General features: G+C 33.8%; 1 protein-coding gene across 5 annotated transcripts; it reads left to right on the plus strand.

Moving 5' to 3' along the window:
* Nucleotides 1-1,739: 1,739 nt before the first annotated feature.
* LOC130814041 (histone acetyltransferase HAC1-like) lies at nt 1,740-20,296 on the plus strand. Of its 5 annotated transcripts, none has more exons than XM_057680026.1 (18): nt 1,749-2,215; nt 3,974-4,280; nt 5,793-5,904; nt 6,051-6,372; nt 6,440-6,901; nt 6,996-7,195; nt 7,259-8,746; nt 9,476-9,772; nt 9,860-10,138; nt 12,087-12,215; nt 12,392-12,592; nt 12,675-12,817; nt 12,961-13,273; nt 13,472-13,611; nt 15,320-15,398; nt 15,512-15,904; nt 19,162-19,379; nt 19,484-20,296. In XM_057680026.1, the coding sequence occupies exons 2-18, from the start codon at nt 4,087-4,089 to the stop codon at nt 19,596-19,598; spliced, it is 5,085 nt and encodes a 1,694-aa protein (XP_057536009.1). In that variant the 5' UTR covers nt 1,749-2,215; nt 3,974-4,086; the 3' UTR covers nt 19,599-20,296. The 5 variants fall into 5 exon arrangements, with proteins under 5 accessions (XP_057536008.1, XP_057536009.1, XP_057536011.1 ...); XM_057680028.1 differs by having other exon boundaries at nt 7,289-8,746; XM_057680029.1 differs by having other exon boundaries at nt 7,292-8,746.
* Nucleotides 20,297-22,280: the final 1,984 nt, after the last annotated feature.

A 22,280-nucleotide genomic window follows, 5' to 3' on the forward strand; every position in this document is an offset into this window, starting at 1 on the left:
TTTTTTTATAACAATGCTTAATTTTTTTTGATTAATTGATTGCTTTTTGAATTTTTTTTAAAATAATCAAAAATCTTATTAATTTGGTCTCATTTTAAAGATGTTGAAAAAATATTACCGTTTGTATAATATTACTGCTGCAATTAACGTTTTTTCCACCAGTGTCAATAATAGTGATGTTGTTATTTCCTCAACAAGTTATGTTCGTAATGGACTTAGAAATACAGTTTTAGGTGTAATGTTTGCTTACCTTGGATGCGAAGGTGGAGGAAGTTTCGATTTCGAATTATGTTCGCCAATTAATTCAATGAATGCTCTTTGAAATGACCAAGAGTTCAAAGCTTCTTTGTTATAAAAAATTTCAATTTTTATTTAAGAATAATCAATTCAGACCTTAAAGTGATTAATTATGATCAGTTATAACTTATAAAAAAAATTCAATTTTAACCTTAAATGTAATAATTAAGACCTTAAATAGATCAAGTACTGAGTGTATATTGAGAAATATTATAATTGGACTGGTTAGACTATCCATCTCATATTGAGACGGTCTCGTCCAAGACCAACTGAAATAATATCAACAAATCTCATGTGAGACGGGTGCATACGTGTGACCACTCACAGGGTTAACCCATAATTTTATAGTTGTCACTTTAAAGCTCGAATTGGACATTTTGGACCTTGAAATAGACATTTTAAGTCTTAAATTTGACAAACTTTAACCCATTGGAATAAACATTCTAAGTTTTAAAATGAATATTTTACGGTTAGAGTTGGTAACTAGAATATAAAATTAAGGGTTGGAGTAGGGGTTTTGAAAGTTAGAATTGACATTTTAAGTGGTGGAATGAGTGTTTCAAGGGTTGAATTCGATAGTTGAAAAATTAAATTAAACCTCTGGAGAAGGAAATTCAGGCTTGGAGTAAGGGGTTTAAGTATTAGATTTGGCTTTTTAAGTCTTAAAATAAGTGTTTTAAGTAGGGGTGTTCAAAAAAATCCAACCCGTCGACCCGTTAAACTGCATTTCTTAACAGTGGGTCATGGGCCGCAAAATACCTAGAGTCGGGTACCCGCCGACCCATTATATTAAAGAAAAAAAATTTCGAAAACATTAATGCTTGGCCAGTTGCAAAGTAAATATACTTTGTTAGATCATAATTCTACATTTATATTATTAATTTTAGGTAGGTATAATTAAGTTAGAAATAAGCAATTGTTGTAAGCATTGAAGATTAACTGCTGCAAATTTTGCCTAATTTAACACATCGAAGATCAGACCATATGCCCAGATTAGACACATGCCTAAGCTAAGCTACAAAATTCTTACTTTTAGTGTATTGATTTTTTTTTCCCCAAATTCTTATTTGTTACTGATTGAAATATTAAAATTATGCCATAATTTTTTTTTAAAAAAATCAACAAAATTTAATTGGGACACGGGCCGTTAAAATAGGTACCCAACCAACTAGGTATTCGACTTTTCGGGTATCCAAAATGTCAGGTATCCGATTATAAACACCTCTAATTTTAAGACTTATATTAGGCAGATGATTTTTTTTATTGCACGCGTAATACGACCACATAAAAGTTTTTGTGAAATAGTATTTCAAGTGTTTTGATAAAAGAAAGGGAAAGACAAAACATTAAAGGAGTTAATTACGGTTCATGGTTATCTAAATCACCCATTAACCATGGATATATATACTTACATACAAAATAAAAATATAAATACAGAATATATTAAAATAAAATAAAAGAAAAGTAAAAAAGCCTTAAAACTGTGATGCGAAACTAAGCAACGAAACATCGAACTACGAAGAGGAGAGAGAAAGCGAAGAACAAAAAAGTGATTTTAAGAAAGAGAGAAACATCCAACAAAATCAATTTGCAAAAGCAAATATTGTACAAGTTAATTCAATTCAATTTCGAGAGTCCCTAATTCCTACAAGTTTGACTACAAAATTTTCGTATTAGGGTTTTGTATCAAAAACCCTAATTGGTACAGTTCAATTCGAAATTGAAGAAATTGTGTTTATATAAATTAGGGCTTTTACTTCAATTAGATTCTCGACGCCTTATTTTGGAGGATCTACTTCAACTAGCTCATGATCAACGTTAATTGGTTCGTCATTGTTGCACAGAACAAGTGAAGCACCGTCATTGTGCTTAATTTAGGTCAATTTATTGGGTGTTTTGATTGCTGATTAATAATAAGGTATGGAATTTTCTGTTGATGTCAATTTTATTGTGCAATGTGTGGAACTGATGTTATTGTTACTGTTTTTTTGGCGATTGATTAAATTTGATTTTGAATGGTTTAAAAAATTTATGGGTTGATTTTGTATTGATGATGGTAAAAATGTAGTCTTGAAGTTGATTTAATTGAAGATTGGGTTGTTGAAACTTTTCTTTTGCCTGAAAGTGAAATTACCCGCCTACTTTGATTGTGTTGAATCATAATTGTTCGCTTTGGGCTGGAAAAATCATACAGTGGATTGTTATAACGGAACGAGGGGAAATAATGAATTGATTGGTAAATATGAATTTTTGATTTTTGAAAATGATTTCTTTAATTAAGAAAATGTGTGGATTGATTGTTGATGATGAGTCCTTTATGAAAGAATAGATGGCAATGATGGATTGGTAGTTGCCTCTGATGGGTTTAGTTATTGTGACATGGGGCTGAAAATAAAAGCATTTCATTCAATGCCCCAATTGGAGTGTAATCAGAGATGCTATTGGGAAGTATGCAATGGGATTTTGCCATTTGTGCATTGGTTGCTAGGAATGAGATGAATTTGGAAACATATATAATGTGCTTAATTGTATAGCTTTATCATGTATTGTCTCGCAGATATGCCTTTATGATTGAACTAAAATATGGTTTTCCTCCATCCCTTTCTATTTGGCATCCCTTCCCTCTCTCTGTGGAGTCTCTTATTGGGGGAAAATGCACGTGAAAGTTGATACAATAGAGTGAGTCATTTTGAGAAATGTAGACGAGAGAAGGTGGGGTAAAATCAAAGGAACACGAGAAGGATTGTGTATCATGTAATGATATATTGCAAGCCAATGACTTGAATAGTGTTCACACTTGCACTTTTGATATGGTGTGAGTGTGACTTGTCTCTTCTAGTATTTCTGATGTTCTTGCTATATACAACAAGAACAATAATGGAAACAATGACCGAACCTTAATCTCAAAAGATTGGTGTCGATTATATGAACCAATGTAGCAATTCTAATGGTTGTTTATATTCATTCTTCTTCTCCATTCATTTCCATTTTCTACCATCTCAATCTTAAGTCTAGATCCTTCGTATCCTTTTCCACTGCTTCCCTCTAAGTCATCATTGGTCTTCCTCACCCGTTTTTAAAATACCCCGAGCTTGAACTTCCTATTTTCCTATTGCCCCATCTTTGCACATGCTCAAACCATCCATGATTGTTGCATGTATTGATTTTAGTGATTCTAGGTTTCTAGGACCAAGTTGAGAAGCATTTTTTAGCCAAATCATTTTTAACTAGCTGTTTAAGCTTCTAGTCCTTCAACTTGTTTGCTTATCTTCATAATCGAGTTTTTTTTCTTTTTGTTTTCTTCACGTGAAACTTTGTAAAATAAGCAATTACAAATGTTTTAAGAAGTTTATGTGTGACTAAAACGACTCTACTTTAGATTTTTGGTATCATCTATAACTATTGCAACAGTTGAAGAGTTATGCATGTTTACTCATTGTTTGTTTCTCTTTCTTCAACACTTTGATTTGAAGATTATCTCTTAGACTAAAATATATACAAGCAAAATCTATGTTTGTTTATTGCCTTCTCTTTATTAATTACTTTTTCCCTTTGTGTTATTTTGTACTCTTCTTTACTTGAACTGCTTGTTATTTGATTTTTTACCCACAAGAAAATGTTCAAGTCTGAGCAGGTATATCTTTTGAAGTTATTTTCCTTTTGTGTGACTTTGCAGTGTTTGTCTTTTTGCATTGGGAAGAAAGTATGTACTGGGGTTGAAATTATGAATTGATCTTCATATGGTGAAACGGATGCACTCTTTGGATCTTGACAATCTAAGAGTTGAAAATGAATATTCAGACGCGTGTGTCAGGTCAGATTTCTGGACAGGTACCTAACCAGGCCAGTAATCAGTTACCTGGCATACCTCAGCAGAATGGAAATACATTCTATACACAGGTGCAAAATCTAGTTGGTCAAAGTAATCCATCAGTAATGGATCCCGAAGTTTTAAAAATTCGTCGGATGATGCAAGATAGGATGTAAGATATTGTTATTATTATTTTTTTCATATTGTCAGTACTACATTGTATCTTTTGCCTCTCTTTTTTATGACTCTGGCACTCATTTCTATGGAAATCATTTTCATAATGAATAAAGTGTGCATGTTTCTAATCATAGAATATTTTTCTGCACCGGTTTATTATTACAAAGATTAAGAAGTAGAAACCTATCCTAGAGATCTAATTTTAATGTACATCAAATTGGCTCAATTACTTATGATGGCGTTGTTGGACCTTCTAGTCTTCTACTTTGATAAAGTGTGTTATTTTTTTGAAAGTGTTACACTTGTCTTCGGAGACTTCTTGTTTTGTTTCTTGTGTTATTTATCTTGTATGTCTTTGCATGTGAATCAGCCATGCCCATGTGCCCAGAAGTTATGTTACTTGGACACTCCATTATTGCCGGCTCATTGGTGTCTGATACAGCCGGTACGGATACCAATGCTCAATATTTGCCCGGTACGCCGGATTGCACTAGGGTATAACACATATTTGCAAACCTAGTTGTCATTCTTACTTTCGCCATTGAAGCTTCAGTTAATGCTGCCGTAGAAGCTACACAAGATCTTAAATCCATTCAACCATTGTTGTGTTTATTGTTTCTTTAATTGTAGCAGCCTAGCAGGAGAAGGGTTGATGAAGAACGAAGAACATGATATTTTTTTTCCTGTTTTAGAGAAAGAAATTAAAGACATAGAACAAGAAGATGAAGGGAGGCTAGGATGGAGTACCTGTGAAGAAGATGAAGGGATAATACATTGAAATGATGAGTTAGGGAAACATGTTGCTTTTCCGGAGTAGTTTTTTTTTTTTATTGGAAATAAGATGAAAAAGCACAAATACCTCCCATAAATAATTAAAATACTCCTAAAAAGCAGTACTAAACTTTGACTTTTCAGCAAATTATTGTTCTGTTCAATATTCTAATTACTTCTACTATTTAATCTTTAAGTTTAGTACTAGTGAATACTGCAATTTGTATTATGAAGTTGTACTACTTCAATAAGGTTTTTTAATTGACATTTTTTGAGTTATATACAAAAAATTATTTATTATGTCTTTAATTTCAAATTCCAATAAATATTTTATCCCTAAATGCTTGTATCTGGTTGGAAATGATTGCCATTGTTTTGCACAATTATGTAAGGGTTCATGTTGCATATGGATCAGGAGTTGTGTTGATTGTAATTTACTTGGCTACAGTTCACTTTCTTTTAAATGAAACTGCGACCAATCTATCTTTAGCTATATTATTATTTTATGTGATTTGCAGATTTGATGATTCTGTTGTGTTCTTGGTTGAGTTTTCTTGATCTGCTGAGCTGTAAATGGAATGTAGTTCTGTGTCTTCTGCTTGATATTGTTGTTATTTGTACGACATGTTTATCTCTATACGTGTATTTTTGGAAATTTTACCATGCTTGATTTTCATCTTAATGCTTAATTTAGCATAGTAATACTTAAGAAGATACTTTCCTTTTTTGTCTTCAGCTATCAGATTCTAATGCAGAAGCAGCCACAATCAAATGACATTTTTTCGAAGAAATTGCAAGAATTATCAAAACGCTTGGAAGAGGGGCTTTTTAAATCAGCTCCGACAAAGGTAGATCTTTTTCTGTCCCTACCATCTTTGTTTTTGTGATTTCAATTGGTGTGAATTAAAGAATCTTCTAGTTTTTTCTATTTTGCAATTTTTAAAAGAGGTTCTGGGTCTCAAGTGGAGTTCCTTTTGGTTGGATTTCCTGACAGGAAGAATACATGAACTTGAGTACTCTTGAAAGCCGTTTACAGACTATAATTAAGCGAATACCACAGTCAAATCATGCTCCTCAGCCTTCACAATTTATGCATTCTTCTACTCCAGTTGGTACTATGATACCCACACCTGGTATGCAACAGCAACACAACGTAAATTCAAATGTGATGGCATCTTCAACAGTGGATCCTTCCAATATGATCACAAGTAGTGGGAGTGGCATGTCGTCCTCAATTCCAGGTACCGGCGGCTTTATGCCAAACTCCAATGGGCCCTTTTCCGACATTCGTGGTGGTTCTTTCCATGGAGTTGATGGTTAGTGATGTTTTTCTTAACTATGTTGTGACATGCCTTGGATGTTTTCTGATGAAATCTTTTGCAGGGTCTCTGTCCAATGGTTATCAGCAATCACCATCTAGCTTTCCCATGAATTCTAGCAATAGCAACTTGATGACTGGGCAGAGAGTTATGAGCCAAATGATTCCTACTCCAGGGTTCAGTAGTAATAACAATAATCAGACATTAATGAATGTGGACAACTCTAGCAACGGTGGTGTATTATCTTGTGTTGATCCTTCAGGTGTGTCACAACAGGGGCCTCAAAAACATGTTGGTCAAAATAGTCGCATGTTACAGAATCTTGGCAGTGCAGTAAACAATGGTATGCGGTCTTCTATGCAATCGAGGTTTCAAAATGGGTCTGTGAACAGTGGATTTGGGAACAATGTACAACTGATGAACAGTTCTGGCTCTTCAGATGGCTATCTGACGACACAATCTTTTGGTGCTTCTTCTAGGCCTTTGCAACAGTCTCATGATTCTCATCAGCGCCCTGCAATGCAAGGTACAACTACCCCCTTTTCAGTTGGTTTATGACTTGTGAGAATTCACTTATGCTTGAATTCTTGTTTGCCAATGTATCTTTTTTTGTCTTGCAGGTGACGGATACAGGATTGGTGCTACTGATTCTACTGGAAGTGGGAATTTTTATAACACTGGTTCTCAGGTTGCGTCCTTGATCAACAATCAAGGTTTAGATCAAATGAAACCACAGAGCAGATCTAATTCTTTAATGAGTCAAACAAATGCCCAAGGTGCCGAATCCGCTTCATATGTAAGGCCTCAATTGACAGAACAGGTAGAAGAATTAAATTTCCAATCATCAATTAGACAAAATCATTTACAGTCTTATCCAAAACAGTATCAACAACAGACTCATCTGTTGCCACAGCAGCAGCAGATTGCTTCAAGTCATCAGCAGAAACAATCCAGTGATCAGCAACAACCTTTTGGGAGAATTGATCAATTTTCTCAAGTGCAAACAACATCTGATCTTGGTAGTCGAGTGAAGTCTGAAGCAGGAATAGAGCATCCGAGTGAAGTTCTTCAGTCTCAAATCCCATCAGGGCAGCTCCAGTATCCAGATTCACACAGTCAGCTCCTTAATGCGAATGGAAATCTTTCCAGAATTTCTCAGTCATCTTCTGTTCCATCAATGGCACACGATATGCACTCTACACTCTTACAAAATTCTCGGCAAGTTATCGGTGATGAGGCTACAAATGAATACGGTAATGCGGCTTTTGGTGTACAATCAGATGCACTGTTGCATAGTCAATGGCACTCTGAAGCAGAGCGACCATCATTGTCTGGAAATGTATCCAACGAACAACATGTGCAAGAGGAGTTCCGTCAGAGAATAGTTGGGCATGATGAAGCTCAATGCAATAATTTGTCTTCTGATGTATCTAATTTTGGCCAAACTGTTGCTTCTCAGAGTGCTGTAGATCAAGCTAGATTAGTTGGTGCATCCAATAGTTCGGGGAAGGAATTACTTGAGCGTCAATATAGGAACCAACAAAGATGGCTTTTGTTTTTGCGTCACGCACGTGGGTGTAGAGCACCCGTAGGAAAGTGTCTAGAGCGCACTTGTCCCCGAGTACAGAACCTTTTAAAGCATATAGAGAACTGTCATAGTTCTTCTTGTCCAGATCCTCGCTGTCGTCCTACTAAAACTCTAATTAATCATCATAGGCAATGTAGGGATCAGAACTGCCCTGTTTGTATACCTGTCTATAAATTTATTCATGCTCAAAGACTTGCATTTGCTCGCAAGAACTCTGATTCTGGGTTGCAACGCGCAAGTTGCAGATCCTCTGAAGTTGGAGAGTCTAAGGTTAAAGATACTTTAAAACCTTCTGAAGTAATTGTTAAACCTCCAGAAAACCAACCTGCTCTGAAACGCTTAAAGACAGAGCCTCCTTCCCAGTCTGTTCCTTCAGAGAGTGGAAGCATATTTGTTCCAGTTAATGCCAATAAAACATCTCTTGTTTCCCAGAGTGTACAATTAAAAGAATTTGAAAAGAATGATAACAGTTTACTGGTTAAGTGCGAGTTCCCGGATGTGAAGATAGAGAATCCTGTTGGTTCAAATCCTAATGTCACTGAAGTGAAGAACACTATAGTTGATACTTCTAATCAGCCATTGGATGGTACATCATTTTCGGCTAAGGAAGAAAGTGTCAAAGTTGAAAAGGACAATGGTCAAGTGCAACCAGAAGAGATGGTTCCTTCTGAAACTGGAACGAAGTCTGGAAAGCCAAAGATTAAAGGAGTGTCCTTAACTGAATTGTTCACTCCAGAGCAAATAAGGGAGCACATCACTGGTCTTAGGCAGTGGGTTGGCCAGGTCTATGACTGTCTTAAGTTTTTTTTTTCTCTGTCTCTCTCTCTCTCTCTTAATTAATTTTTTTTTAATTGGCAATTCTAATTATTTTCCAAAAACCAATTGGTTAGTCATTAACTGATATTGGATATTCATTGATTAGAGTGCCCATGTTATGTTAACGTTTTTTGGACTACTTAAGACATTTACTTTTGTTCCCACAATTGATAAGTTATTAGAGGTCATTTGCTTAACATAGAAATTGAATTTCCATAGGAATTTTTAATTCCTAGGAATTTATTTCCTTTGTTAAATTCTTAGGAATTTCTCAAAATTGTTTATTTGGATCTAAGTAATTTTGATTTCCTAGGAATTGTTTATTATCAAGGGGTGGGCATGGTTATTGAATTCCTATGAAGTGTAGGAAGTTATGCTGTCTTGGATGTGTTCAAACATTTGAATCTGCTTTTTGGTTAAATGATAAGTTCTGTGTGTTTGAAGAGTCTTTTAAGTCATTAACTTTCTGGAGAATTTTGATTCTTTTTTTTTTAATATGGATTTATGAGGTAAGGCAGGATGCGTTCAAAGTTCAAACATTTGAATGCTTGTGGCTAACCATCATGTGCAGTGAAACATTTTTGCAGTCATGTGACCCTGGTTGAAACTGGATCCAACTCTTAATTTTGGTGCTATTTTACATGTTTTATCTCATTATTTTGTAAAATATTTACATGTTTTTTATATTCATCCCAGAGCAAAGCCAAGGCGGAAAAAAATCAAGCAATGGAACATTCAATGAGTGAAAACTCCTGTCAGTTATGTGCTGTTGAAAAGCTGACATTTGAGCCGCCTCCTATCTATTGTACTCCATGTGGTGCTCGCATAAAGAGAAATGCAATGTATTACACCGTTGGAGCCGGTGATACACGACATTATTTCTGTATTCCTTGCTATAATGAAGCCCGTGGTGATACAGTTGTTATTGATGGAAATTCTGTTCTCAAGGCAAGGCTGGAGAAGAAGAAAAATGATGAGGAGACAGAAGAATGGGTATGTTCTACCTTCGCTTGTTTTGTGTTGCTGCCACAAGATAATTTGTAAATATGTTTCTTTTGATTTTCACATGCTATTTTGCAGTGGGTTCAATGTGATAAATGTGAAGCTTGGCAGCATCAGATATGTGCCTTGTTTAATGGAAGACGGAATGATGGGGGTCAGGCTGAATACACTTGTCCATTTTGTTATATGCAAGAGGTTGAAAGGGGGGAGCGTGTACCATTGCCACAGAGTGCTGTTCTTGGGGCGAAAGATTTGCCAAAAACTATTCTCAGTGACCATATTGAGCATCGACTATTCAAACGATTGAAACATGAGAGAACAGAAAGGGCTAGAGTTCAGGGAAAAAGTTACGACGAGGTAATTTTCATTTACTTATGGTGTTGTTTGGTCCATTTTTTGAATTGGTGATTGCGTGCATGTTAATTTTTTTTTTGGGAAGTTATGCATCTATAATGTGCTACTTCTTTGACTTAAATAAAGATCTCTATCATCAGTGATGTAAGACAATATTTTTAGGGAAAATTACCATGAATTATACAATCTTTAATTAATTTCCCTACAATAATACCAACTTTTGATTAATCATGAATAACACCAACTTAGAGTGATTTTTTCTTAGAATAATATTAATTTTCATTTATTAACTAATATGCCATTTTTTTTTCTTTTTTTTTTGTCATATTATCTCCTATAGTTTGATTTTTTAGATGTTAGGGATATTCTAGGAAAACACCCCCTAAGTTGGTATTATTCTTGTTAATCAAAAGTTGGTATTATTGTAGGGAAATAAGCAAAGGTTGTATTATTCTGGTAATTTTTCCATTTTTTTATGTGAGAGTCAATTGAACACAGCTGCTCACAAACTGTAGTTTTTCCGTCGCTTCTGATGTACTATAAATTTAGAACCTTTGTTACCATAAAAATTGAACTTTTTGTCATATCGTTTTCAACATTGAATCCCGTATATGCACTCAGACACTTCCAAAGTAGAACGTTAGGGGATAACCTATTGGCTAGTCAACTGCTCATGTTCGACACTGACTTTACTCTTTGGAATTGTTGTAATGAGAAGCCACATGTTGTGGCTTCAATTTTTGGCCATTTGAATGGAGTGTTCTGCTAGGGAACTCCCTCCAGCTTTCTTCTTTGGTGATGGCTATATTTTCATCTTGTGGTTGGCCTTCAACTGCCCTTGTTTGGGTTCTTGTGTTCAATGGTGCCTCCTCTGCAAGTGCATGCTTTGTTGTTTCTCTGTTCTTTTTATCAATAGCATCCTGCTAGAGTTTGATATTAATTTTTTCCCTTTAGCTCATCAAGTGCTAATTCTACTTGAGCTTGGCAGATAGTACAAGAGTTGGTTTTATAGAATTGTTGATTAAAAGTATAAGGCCTTGGTTTTGAAAGTGAATAGTTTGTTGAGCTATGTTGATGAATGTTACAATTCTGTTGGGAGGTCCATTTGGCACTAGGGGTAAAGTGTGTCCTTAACTCCTTATTCCTACTGAAGTAAGGATGCAATTGTCAATAGTAAGAGTTGACTTGAATTATGTCCATCTTAGGGTGTGAAAAAGAGTTCATTGGTTATATATACTTTGCTGACCTTGCGCATTATGAAAATTCTTTCCTTTCATAATATAGGCTTTAAATGCATTTAGCGACACATACTTTTCCATGCTTATGTATTCTGTAAAAATGTAAACGGTTATGCTTTTAGTTTTGTTTCAGGTATATTATGTTATGACATAACTAACCTTAGATATCACTTTAGGGTTTAATGGATTTGCTGCTTTGTATGATTAACAAATGCTAAAGCGTTAATACTTTCACATTCTACTCGTTTGTCCCCTGAGATTGCTCCTCATGGGGTTGCACGGAAACCAAGGAAAAGGGAAAAATTGGGTATTTTAGTGGAGTCATGTCCTTAAGTGGGTAAATATTGATATAGGAGAGGAAAATAAATTGTAGATTTTAGTTGGGTGTTTTAGGTGGGGTCATGTCCAAAAGGGGTAATGGGGAAAACCATGTGGGATATAGACCAAAATAGTACATCGAGTTAAATCAAGTGAAGGAGGGAGTATGTTATTTCATTTCATTATCTGCACTCTTTACTTTTCTAACTGTAATCCGTATCCAATACATAAGCAGAATAATATTTTGAAGTAGTATTGTGCAGTGACTTATCCAAAAATGTAGTGTTACTGAGGTATTTGAGACTGATACTGTCTGATTAGGCTTATCAGTCCCGCAACATTTCTGTTTTTTTTTTTTTTTTTTTTTTTAATTTGAAAATTTTGGCTTTTGTCAGGTTCCTGGAGCAGATGGAATTGTTGTTAGAGTCGTGTCTTCTGTTGACAAGAAGTTGGAAGTCAAGCCACGGTTTCTAGAAATTTTTCGTGAAGAGAATTATCCTACTGAATTCCCTTATAAATCTAAGGTCTGTTGTTTTAATTAAACCATTTTTTACCAATTAATTAATAATAAAGGAGGCAGAAGCTGCAAATATTTTATCTAGTGTTGGTCAAGAACTAACCTTTGTTGACAGGCCTATCTTCTTTCTTTGAAACCTGAAGTTTTTCATTTCTCAAGTGTGATTGATAACTTTTATTTCAGGTTGTTTTGCTTTTCCAGAAGATCGAAGGAGTAGAAGTGTGTTTATTTGGAATGTATGTTCAAGAGTTTGGCTCAGAATCCCTACCCCCCAATCAGCGCCGTGTCTATCTTTCTTACCTTGATTCAGTAAAGTATTTTAGGCCTGACGTAAAAGCAGTGACTGGAGAGGCTCTCCGTACTTTTGTATATCATGAAATATTGGTATGTGTTGGCAATTGTTTTGTGTGGTTATTGTTGGTTTGTGCATCATGCTTCTGAAGACAATCCATATGCCTCTTTGCAGATAGGGTACCTTGAATACTGCAAAAAACGAGGTTTTACAAGTTGTTATATCTGGGCTTGTCCACCTTTGAAAGGTGAAGACTATATTTTGTATTGTCATCCTGAGATACAGAAAACTCCAAAATCTGACAAATTGAGGGAGTGGTAAGCTGATTGATTTTGCTGCTGATAAATATATCAATTATATTAAGCTTCTTACTTCAAAAAAATTATATTAAGCTTTTGGTGAATCCTCCCTATCAATTATGGGTTTGATTAGTGACAAAACCTTAAATTATCTGGTTCAGGTATTTGGCAATGCTAAGAAAAGCTTCAAAGGAAAATATCGTGGTTGAACTTACCAACTTATTTGATCATTTCTTTACACAAACTGGCGAATGCAAAGCCAAGGTCACTGCAGCTAGGCTCCCATACTTTGATGGTGACTATTGGCCTGGTGCTGCAGAGGATATGATCTATCAGATCAATCAAGAAGAGGAGGGCAGGAAACTCAACAAGAAAGGAATTATGAAAAAGACTATTACAAAGAGGGCTCTTAAAGCTACTGGGCAAACAGATCTTTCAAGCAATGCATCAAAGGATATTCTTTTAATGCATAAAGTAATCTTCGTATTCATCCGTTGTCACTGAGTACTCTTTTAATCTTTTTATACTATGTAATTTGCTTCCTGTTGATTGGTCTTGATTTCTTTGGTGCTGCTATGTTTTTTTCTGTGAATCTTTTTTGCAAATTTGCATGCATAGTTTACCTTTGATTTTTTTGATCTCCAATTGTTGAGCCTTTATTTTGTTCTGCAGCTTGGTGAAACAATTTCCCCCATGAAGGAAGATTTTATCATGGTTCATTTGCAACATGCATGCACTCACTGTTGTTTGCTAATGGTTTCCGGTAACCGTTGGGTGTGCAATCAGTGTAAAAATTTTCAGCTCTGTGACAAGTAAGATCCTGCACATATAATTTAGATTATGCTGCTTTGTATGTGTTTTCTTTTCCAGTGGGGCATACAAGTTTGCTGATGTTAGTTCTATATTTTTGTTTTTCTGTTTTATACTCCCTTCCTTCCTTCAAGTTGTTTCTACAAAGATTGTTAATGGGAACTAAGAAAAATAGAATTTTTTAGATAATAGATATATTATTTTATTGAATAATAAAGTTGATGGAGAAAAAGTGGGAATCATCTGCATCAAAAAAATAAAATAAAGTTAGTGAAAAAATATGACTATTAAAAAAATATTTTAATAAAATTAGTAGAAAACATGTAGAGACATGTAAGATTGTTAAAATGAAGTTACTGGAAAATATGCAGGGACAATAAACATTATGAAAATATTAAAATGAGGATGAACAAAGTTAATTATGTCTAAAATTTGTGATATAAAGAGAGATTTTTAATTGGAAAAATAAATGGAGCCCAAAATGGCAAACCGGAACAACTTAAAGGAACATAGGGAGTATTTTTCTATTAGCTCTGTTTCTTTATGTGTGTTAATGTGATTGATTTTTCTTTTTATACTTTGAATACTACTATTTTTAAAAACATGAAATTGTTACTATTAGTGAGTGACTGTGTGTAGAACATGCCATTATTTTTATATGTACTTCAGAAAAAAATTATTTTCAGTACCTGAGATTAGCCAAGATGTATTTTCGCCTCAGTTTTTCATTTGGATCTTGCTAACGAACACTCTCGGGACTTTCGTTTATAAGGATATAATAAATTTAAATAGTACATTAGAATATATTTTGAACTTTGTATTATATAAGTATTGATTATATTACCTAATATAACATAAAATTTGAAATTTATAACCAAATCACGCCTTATAATATATTATATTATTTTTATCTATTATTTTGTTTCCTAATTTGCTTTCAGATTAATCTTGTTATCGAACACCCCCAGGGTATTGATTTGTCTTATTTGGGTATATGAGGCTTCATTTTAGGTATTTTAAAAGTAAGGCTTAATTAGTATCTTCATTATTTTTAGGCGGCACATTTCTATTTGAAACATCAGAGACTTAACAGAAAAATTAGCTCTGTTATGTTGAGACATCCAAAATGTAACGATATACTAACTTCTGGTGCTGAAATATACTTTCTATTGATTTAGATAAAAATAAATGTTTTTGAATTTGATGCTAGTAAGCAAATGTGATAGATACTATTCATTTTCCAAGTGTAATCTTGATAGTCGTCTCTAGTAATTTCTTTCATTATATAAATGTTTTTTGTAAAATTAACCTATATATTTGGTGTACTTAATTAAAAGGTTGTTAAAAAATTTAAAAAGATAATCTACTCCAAATATGATGCAACATTCTATGACTAGCTTAACAAGTGCTTGAATGGTACTTATTACTTGTGTTGTCAAGCTTGATATGTAGAGCTTTTCCTATTAGTTTGGAATTCATTTCTATTTTCTGTCAGAGATTTTAGATTAAGTATTTTTTTTGGAACTGAAGGCTCTTTAATTTTTAAAGTTGAACTTTGATGATTGATGTGATTTTCCTTAAATATTGGATGCGAGTAGTACTGGATGAAGGTTGACTTGTCAGATGATCAAGTGTAACACTGAACAGTCGTGAATTCAACAATATTCGATTAATTGATCTATTCAATAAAAAAAATTGTATTTACTACAGGTGCTATGAAGCAGAACAAAAGCGTGATGATAGAGAAAGACACCCTATCAACCAGAAGGACAAACACCCACTTTTTAGGGTAAGCTATTATGCTTGGGTAATTTTGAGTTTGCTTCTGTGATGGGTTAAGCATAATAAATATGCGAGTTTTGTACTAGCTAATTGTTTTGTTTTTTTCCCTTGATGATCTAGTCTGAGATCACCGATGTGCCAGATGACACAAAGGACAAAGATGAGATTCTTGAGAGTGAATTTTTTGACACCCGACAGGCCTTCTTAAGTCTTTGCCAGGGAAATCATTATCAGTATGATACTCTACGTCGTGCCAAACATTCCTCCATGATGGTGCTTTACCATCTTCATAATCCAACTGCTCCAGCATTTGTGATCACATGCAACATATGCCATCTTGATATTGAGACTGGTCAAGGTTGGCGTTGTGAAACATGTCCAGATTATGATATATGTAATTCTTGTTACCAAAAGGATGAAGGTAATGATCATCCTCATAAGTTGACAAACCATCCTTCCCTGGCTGAGCGTGATGCACAAAACAAGGAAGCTCGACAACTACGTGTTGTACAGGTATCAACATTTGCTTGCTTTCACTCTCCTTCTTTTCACTTAACAGAGTTGTCCTTGTACCAGCAATGCATCATCACATCTTATCTGGTTTTTGGATATGTTTTTCATCCAAATTATATCTAAGTTACATACTATTTTCTTCCATACTTTTGCTGTCACTGAAGATGATAGATGTTACTGAAGTAAAGTAAATATTCTGTTGTAGAAAAAAATTAACTGTTGTTAGCTCAAACATAAATTGCAAGCCTTTGCTATATTATCCAGTCACATGAAGGATAAATTCCACAATCACAGCTGCCTTCCCTTCTTTGGTCCTTAGTGAAAGGACATTGCTACACTCAAACTTTCTCTTTGTAATCTCCTGCCTCATGCCATATCCCTTTCTCATAATGGAACTACAACAAAGGGTGTGCATGTTCATATGATGGAATTAAAGCAAGGCCGTTCTGTTAAGGAACGTTTGTTCCATCAGAGATTTGAATAACATATTACCATGGGTAGCTGTTAGAATCCTTTATCATAAATGTTAAAGCGTATTGATACAGTTGATGCTTTCCAATAAGATAAGATTGTAATCTTAATAAGATGGAGGTTCTAGATGGTATTCTATTCATTTCCTTCATAGGGACTTGTTATTAGATATTGAGATAAACAAGAAATAAACACATTTATTTTTTCTGAAAGACCACATTGCCTATAATGAAAATTTATACTCATGCGTCTCAAGAAATCAATAGTCCTTCGTGCCTCTCATTTTGGTACTTTTATAGTCGACTTTTAGTTTTCTTTTCCTTGGTTCTTATACAAAGAATTTGGCAAATTGAATGAAACCAAAAAATGTTCGCAATAAAGTTAGAGGGAGTAACTTAGATTGGAAGACGGGTGTTGTGGGTTTATGTGATCCTTCTCTGGTGGGTGGTATTGGAGGTTACACTTATGCTAATGTAAAATTTGCCAAAATAGGAATAAGTGAACTGGTAGAACTTAAAAATGCTAATGTGGAAGCTAAATTTTGTTGCAATACTCTTGTTTACATGTATCTTTTTGATCTCTCAAATTATGCTGCATGGAAACAATATAAGGTGTAATATTAGGGGAAGCACTTTCATACTAGTAACTTTGTGGCCGTGATTTCCCTTTGTACGTGATTCCTTTTTGTAAACCAAAACCTAGGGTTGTTTTATTAGGAAAGAAATTAATAATGGTTAGCATATCCAAAAACTTCAATAAAGTACATTAGCTCTAAACCCGTGCATTGCAAGTATTCTTGACATTATAGGACTTGTGGATTTTGACATATAACAAAATATAACAATTGGGTTAATCATATTATACAAGTCATATTTTTCTCATTCTTTCCGAAATTGTTGACTTTTTTGGTTGTCCTAACATTGTTGCAACATTTTCTTCTCCGGAAAAATTTACTTTCTCTAAACATTTTAACTTAACCTAATCAATTGAAACACTGTTACCCACTACCTTGCATAAAATCAAAATTAACTATATTGTAGGATTTAAAATTAACTTTCTTTAAATCATTCCCCGTCCTCATTTAAGACGACAAACTTAGACAAATAAGAAAGAAACTAAAATCTTTAAAATTCATTTACCTCACTCAATTAAATAAATTATTTTTAAAAATTGTGGTCCCTAATTCAAAATAAATCATTTTTACTTTATTGCAATATCTAGTATTTGAACCAAACAAAACAACCTAACCTAGAAATAATATAAATAATAATTGAAATGCTTCAGCAATTTTAGGACAGAGGGAGTATTGGGATGTTTGGCAAATGGTTGTTGGCTTGTTTGACCAGCTGGAAATGTTAGCTGTTTTTGTTGGCATTTAAGCTAGTTGAAAAAGCCAACTATTTATGGAGATTTTAGGTAATTTTAGGTATTGGTTGTTAGCTGTTTATTAGAGAAAAAGTGGGTCAATAAGCCAAATGTCAACCAAAAAAGCTAATTGGAGTAGTCTTTTATTTTGGCTTAAAAGCCAGCTTTTTTAGCTCGCTCAAAAGCCATTTATCAAACACTTTTTTGGTTGTTTGACCAACCAACAAGCCAAAAGCAAAAAGCCAAGCAAAAAGCCATGAACCATTTGGGTGGCATGCTTTATGCTCTTAAATCTATAGTCTTATTTATATTTATGTTTATACTTCTTTTCATATGGTTGATACTCTTACATGAAACGGGAATGAGGTCGTTCTATTAAATAATGCTTGCTTTATAATGCATCTGAGCTTAACATCTCGCAAATTCCGTCCGCATAAGCTATGATTTAACATCATGGAGTAACATCCATCATAAGATGTAGCCATCATAACATGTTTTAAATGTATTAGGTTCTACAAGGTCTATTATAAGTTTCAATACAATTATGTCTAGAAATTTTGATAAGTATTATAAAGTATATATTTTTCAAGTTAACAGTTCACATTGCGATGTCCATTAAATGTGTCACAAAACCGTGACGAATTGTATATGCAACATCGCGAACGTTGCCACAATCGCATTGACATCAGCGATTTTTTTCATGCTCTCGTTATTGAGAGTGCCTTGCATTGCTATGAATCTTCACATTTCTCTATATTTTTGTTCGTCTCAAGAAATATTTACTGATTTTCTCAAACTCCACTGATTTGTTTGCTACTTATTCTACGGTCTTGTGTTCAAAAGCTCTGTAAAATTTTCTGCTTACCTATGTTCACTTACGTGACTTGCTGAAGCATATGCTTTCTCTGTTCCCTTACATGTCAATGCCATTGTATGGTAGCAAGTTTGAGATGTTACCCTTGTGTTCTAGTGCTAAATTTCTCCCGACCACATTTAAAATTGCAAGATTTGTGTACGTCTTCAGTGTAATGGCCTGTAACTTAGCTACCGTGATCGACTCTGTCGTCTTCTTTCTATTAAATAAAGCTTTACTGCTACGCCAGCCATACTGGAAAAGTTTCCTCATTTCTTGCTTCTCTATGGCTTAGCACCATTCATATTATGTTTGGTTAATATGTTGGCTGCTTCTTTGTTGAATGCATGAATTTCACAGCAGTCCATGAATTACTTGTAAAGCAATATTTACCTGTCCAATACTGGTGTTTTTGTTAACTTTGGATCGTAAATGGTTTTTTGATATCATTTTTTTTTAATCCAGCTCTCTGAACCTCGGTTCTTTCTTCTCTTCCCCTTCGAAATGTTTTTCCTTATCCATTCCTCTATTGCAGAATGTACTAACATGAATTGCTCTTTGGTTGTAGCTTCGGAAAATGCTCGACCTGCTGGTGCATGCATCACAGTGCCGTTCACCTCATTGCCAGTATCCCAATTGCCGGAAGGTCAAGGGTCTTTTCCGTCATGGGATACAGTGCAGAGTTCGTGCATCCGGGGGTTGTGTTCTCTGCAAGAAGATGTGGTATCTTCTTCAACTTCATGCTCGAGCTTGTAAAGAGTCTGAATGTCACGTACCTCGATGCAGGTTTGTGCAACTCTTTGTTTCTTCTCATAACTTTAGTACCCTTGTCTATCATTTATTCGATATCTGGAGCATGTTTTCATTTGGCACTGTTTTAACATCCTCAGAGATTTGAAAGAACATTTAAGGCGTTTGCAACAGCAATCCGATTCTCGTAGACGAGCAGCTGTGATGGAAATGATGAGACAGCGAGCTGCAGAAGTCGCTGGTAATTCTGGTTAAACTCTTTGTACATATTTTTGGGAGAAGTTAACGAAGAAGACCTTATAGATGTTGGTGAATTATGAAGAATCCTCGGCCAAGAGGGATCGACTTTCAAACGGTGGGATAAGAAAAATGGATTTATACCTCTGTACAGATGAATCATGCAGAATGGGTAAACCTTTTTTCACTGCATTATTATATGCTTCATACAGTAAAAAAACTGGTAGGAAGAAGACGAGTGTGTTTCGCCGAAGCATTCATCCTCAAAGCTTACTAACATCTCATGATAACCTAGCACCGGAGCTATTGTTTATCTTTTTGTGGTGGATGAAATGGCTATTCTTTAATTCGATCCTTGTGTATTTCCCTGCTATATCATTATTGGTTAGTGTCTAGTGTGTACTATATAGTTAAGTCTTTATATGTCTTACAAACCTTCCTGTTTTTGTGTAACGGTAGCGTAGGGGGCATCTGTGAGTTCTATGCTTGTTAGTTGTTACCTCCTATGTTTTCCCCTTTTTTGTAGATTTTGTTACACCTGAAACTTTTGGTGTAAAGAGTAGTCTTCAGTGTTATATTTCATCCTTGAGAGTTTAAATCTCGTCTTGTAGAAAATAGTATTTGCTGTACAACCGAGCTTTCATCCCTTGTTCTATCTTTCTGATTGTGTATCAACTTTATTTCCATTGATTATGTATAGATCTTATGGTTTCCGAGAGTGATGTTGCCTTCTATCTTGGAAACTTTGATTTAATGTTATTAATTTAACCATGTATTTACATGCCTACTTTTGATACCCATGGATGACTCTAACCTTCCCATTATCTTTACACAAATTATTGTGTGAGACGCTCTCTTTGGGTGATCATCTCTAATTTAGTCAGCTCATTATCATCTTTAGTTTAATTAAGCTTTAATGGGCTGGGTCTGAGATATGTCTCTCAGGAGACCCGCTGGTATATTTATTAAACTGCAGCAACAACTAATGCCTTGAAATCACTGTCTTGATTTGTTGGGAGGCCCATTATGATGTTTCAAGAAACACAAATTCTTATATGAGACTATCTTACCAAAGGACACGCCTCATATCTGGGTTTAGTAGCCCAACTAATATGAATTATTAGTTTATGGGCTCCTTGTTTTGAGATTGCCTCACCGAAAAATGGTCTCTCACAAGAGTAACTCTTTTTAATATTGACTAAATTTGACATGGAGGGACTGCCATGCACATGCGTTATTGGAGCGCTTTATTTTATAGTATATACTTGTTGAATATTTGTCCTTTTACACATAATTTTTAGTGGATGAAAAATAAGCATTATTACGAGATGCATTATCGTGATTGCAACATGTGTCATTGAGATTAAACGCTTTAGTGGTAATAGTGTCTAGTATAAATATTGATGATAGATAAATTGGTGAATAGAAGTAAAATCAACTTATATTAATTATATAGTAGGATTTTGTCCTTTTACTTGGTAAAATTCATGTATGTAGATGCTTTTTTATTTGGCAACATAGATTATTTAAATATTATTTAAAATACAATATCTCTTTTGATTCTTTTATTAAATAATATAATTGAATCATTGCATTACCATATTTGTCATATTCTGTTTTATAATTAGCTTATATGTATGATTTCTTTGATAATTGTCATATTCACATTAATATATTTTCGAATGTCATACTATTGAGATTATATGTGTCATATTTTATTCAAAATGTTATTTTATTGGAAAAATGTCAAGTTTTCCTCTGAAGGTGGTTAAATCAAAATATTTTTATACAAGATTGTTCTTTACTAATCAAGAAAAGATAACTCTTTTCGACCGTTGAAAATAAAATTAATTTAATAAAAAAGTAGTCAAATTAGTTATAATCATAGTCATAAACCTAGTATCGGTAGCCAAATTGTTTTTAGCTAAATATCTCTCTAACTAAAATAAATGTTTTACCCAAACTAATTACTGATAAGCCAAAAATAAAATCTTTTTACATGTCTATGATTTTTTAACAATAAAACCTTTACTAGTCATCTTATGAAATAATATAATTGAATTATTGCATTACATAATTGCCATTCTAATTTATAATTAGCTCATAAGAACATGCACAGATTAGAAAAATCGTATAAATAATATTTTTTTTGGATTTTGTTAGTTGCTACAGTTATTGTGTATAAATTAATTATGTTTTACATATACTTCTTCAAGTATAATGTAAAATATGTATCATCCATCATGTAAAATATAATCACGTGAGATCTTGTATGTTTCATCATAATGCATTATTTCCTAATGCTACCTTTTTATAATTTTTAATTATATGTAATTAAATATATTAAGTATTAATATTGTTTATTGAATAATTTGAAAGCAGAAATTTAGCAACTAAAAAAACGTACTTGTACAATCAAGCATCAAACTTTTAAACATATTTTAAGAGCACACTGAGTTTTAATAATACAAACGATTATTACCGATTGAATTCGATATTTACTAATAGTAACTAAATCTTATTAAGTGAAGCTAAATTTCACTAATTGAAACTGACTTAACTGGATGTTACTCATTTTAACTGAATTTAACTAACTAAAATTGATTTTTAGAAGTTCAAACTAATTTTAGAATCTTTTCAATTTACAACAAATAATCACACACTTCACTAATACAATAGAAATAATCCTAATAATAGTAA

This window comes from Amaranthus tricolor, chromosome 5 (genome assembly GCF_026212465.1).
Source record: "Amaranthus tricolor cultivar Red isolate AtriRed21 chromosome 5, ASM2621246v1, whole genome shotgun sequence".
NCBI classification, from domain to species: domain Eukaryota; kingdom Viridiplantae; phylum Streptophyta; class Magnoliopsida; order Caryophyllales; family Amaranthaceae; genus Amaranthus; species Amaranthus tricolor.

What these genes read in the sequence shown, in the direction of transcription:
- LOC130814041 (XM_057680025.1), top strand. Translation starts at nt 4,087, where the DNA reads ATGAATATTCAGACGCGTGTGTCAGGTCAGATTTCTGGACAGGTACCT. An exon ending in TTGTATATCATGAAATATTG is followed by an intron (nt 12,593 to 12,674) that starts GTATGTGTTGGC and finishes GCCTCTTTGCAG; the next exon opens with ATAGGGTACCTTGAATACTG. An exon ending in TGTCACGTACCTCGATGCAG is followed by an intron (nt 19,380 to 19,483) that starts GTTTGTGCAACT and finishes TAACATCCTCAG; the next exon opens with AGATTTGAAAGAACATTTAA.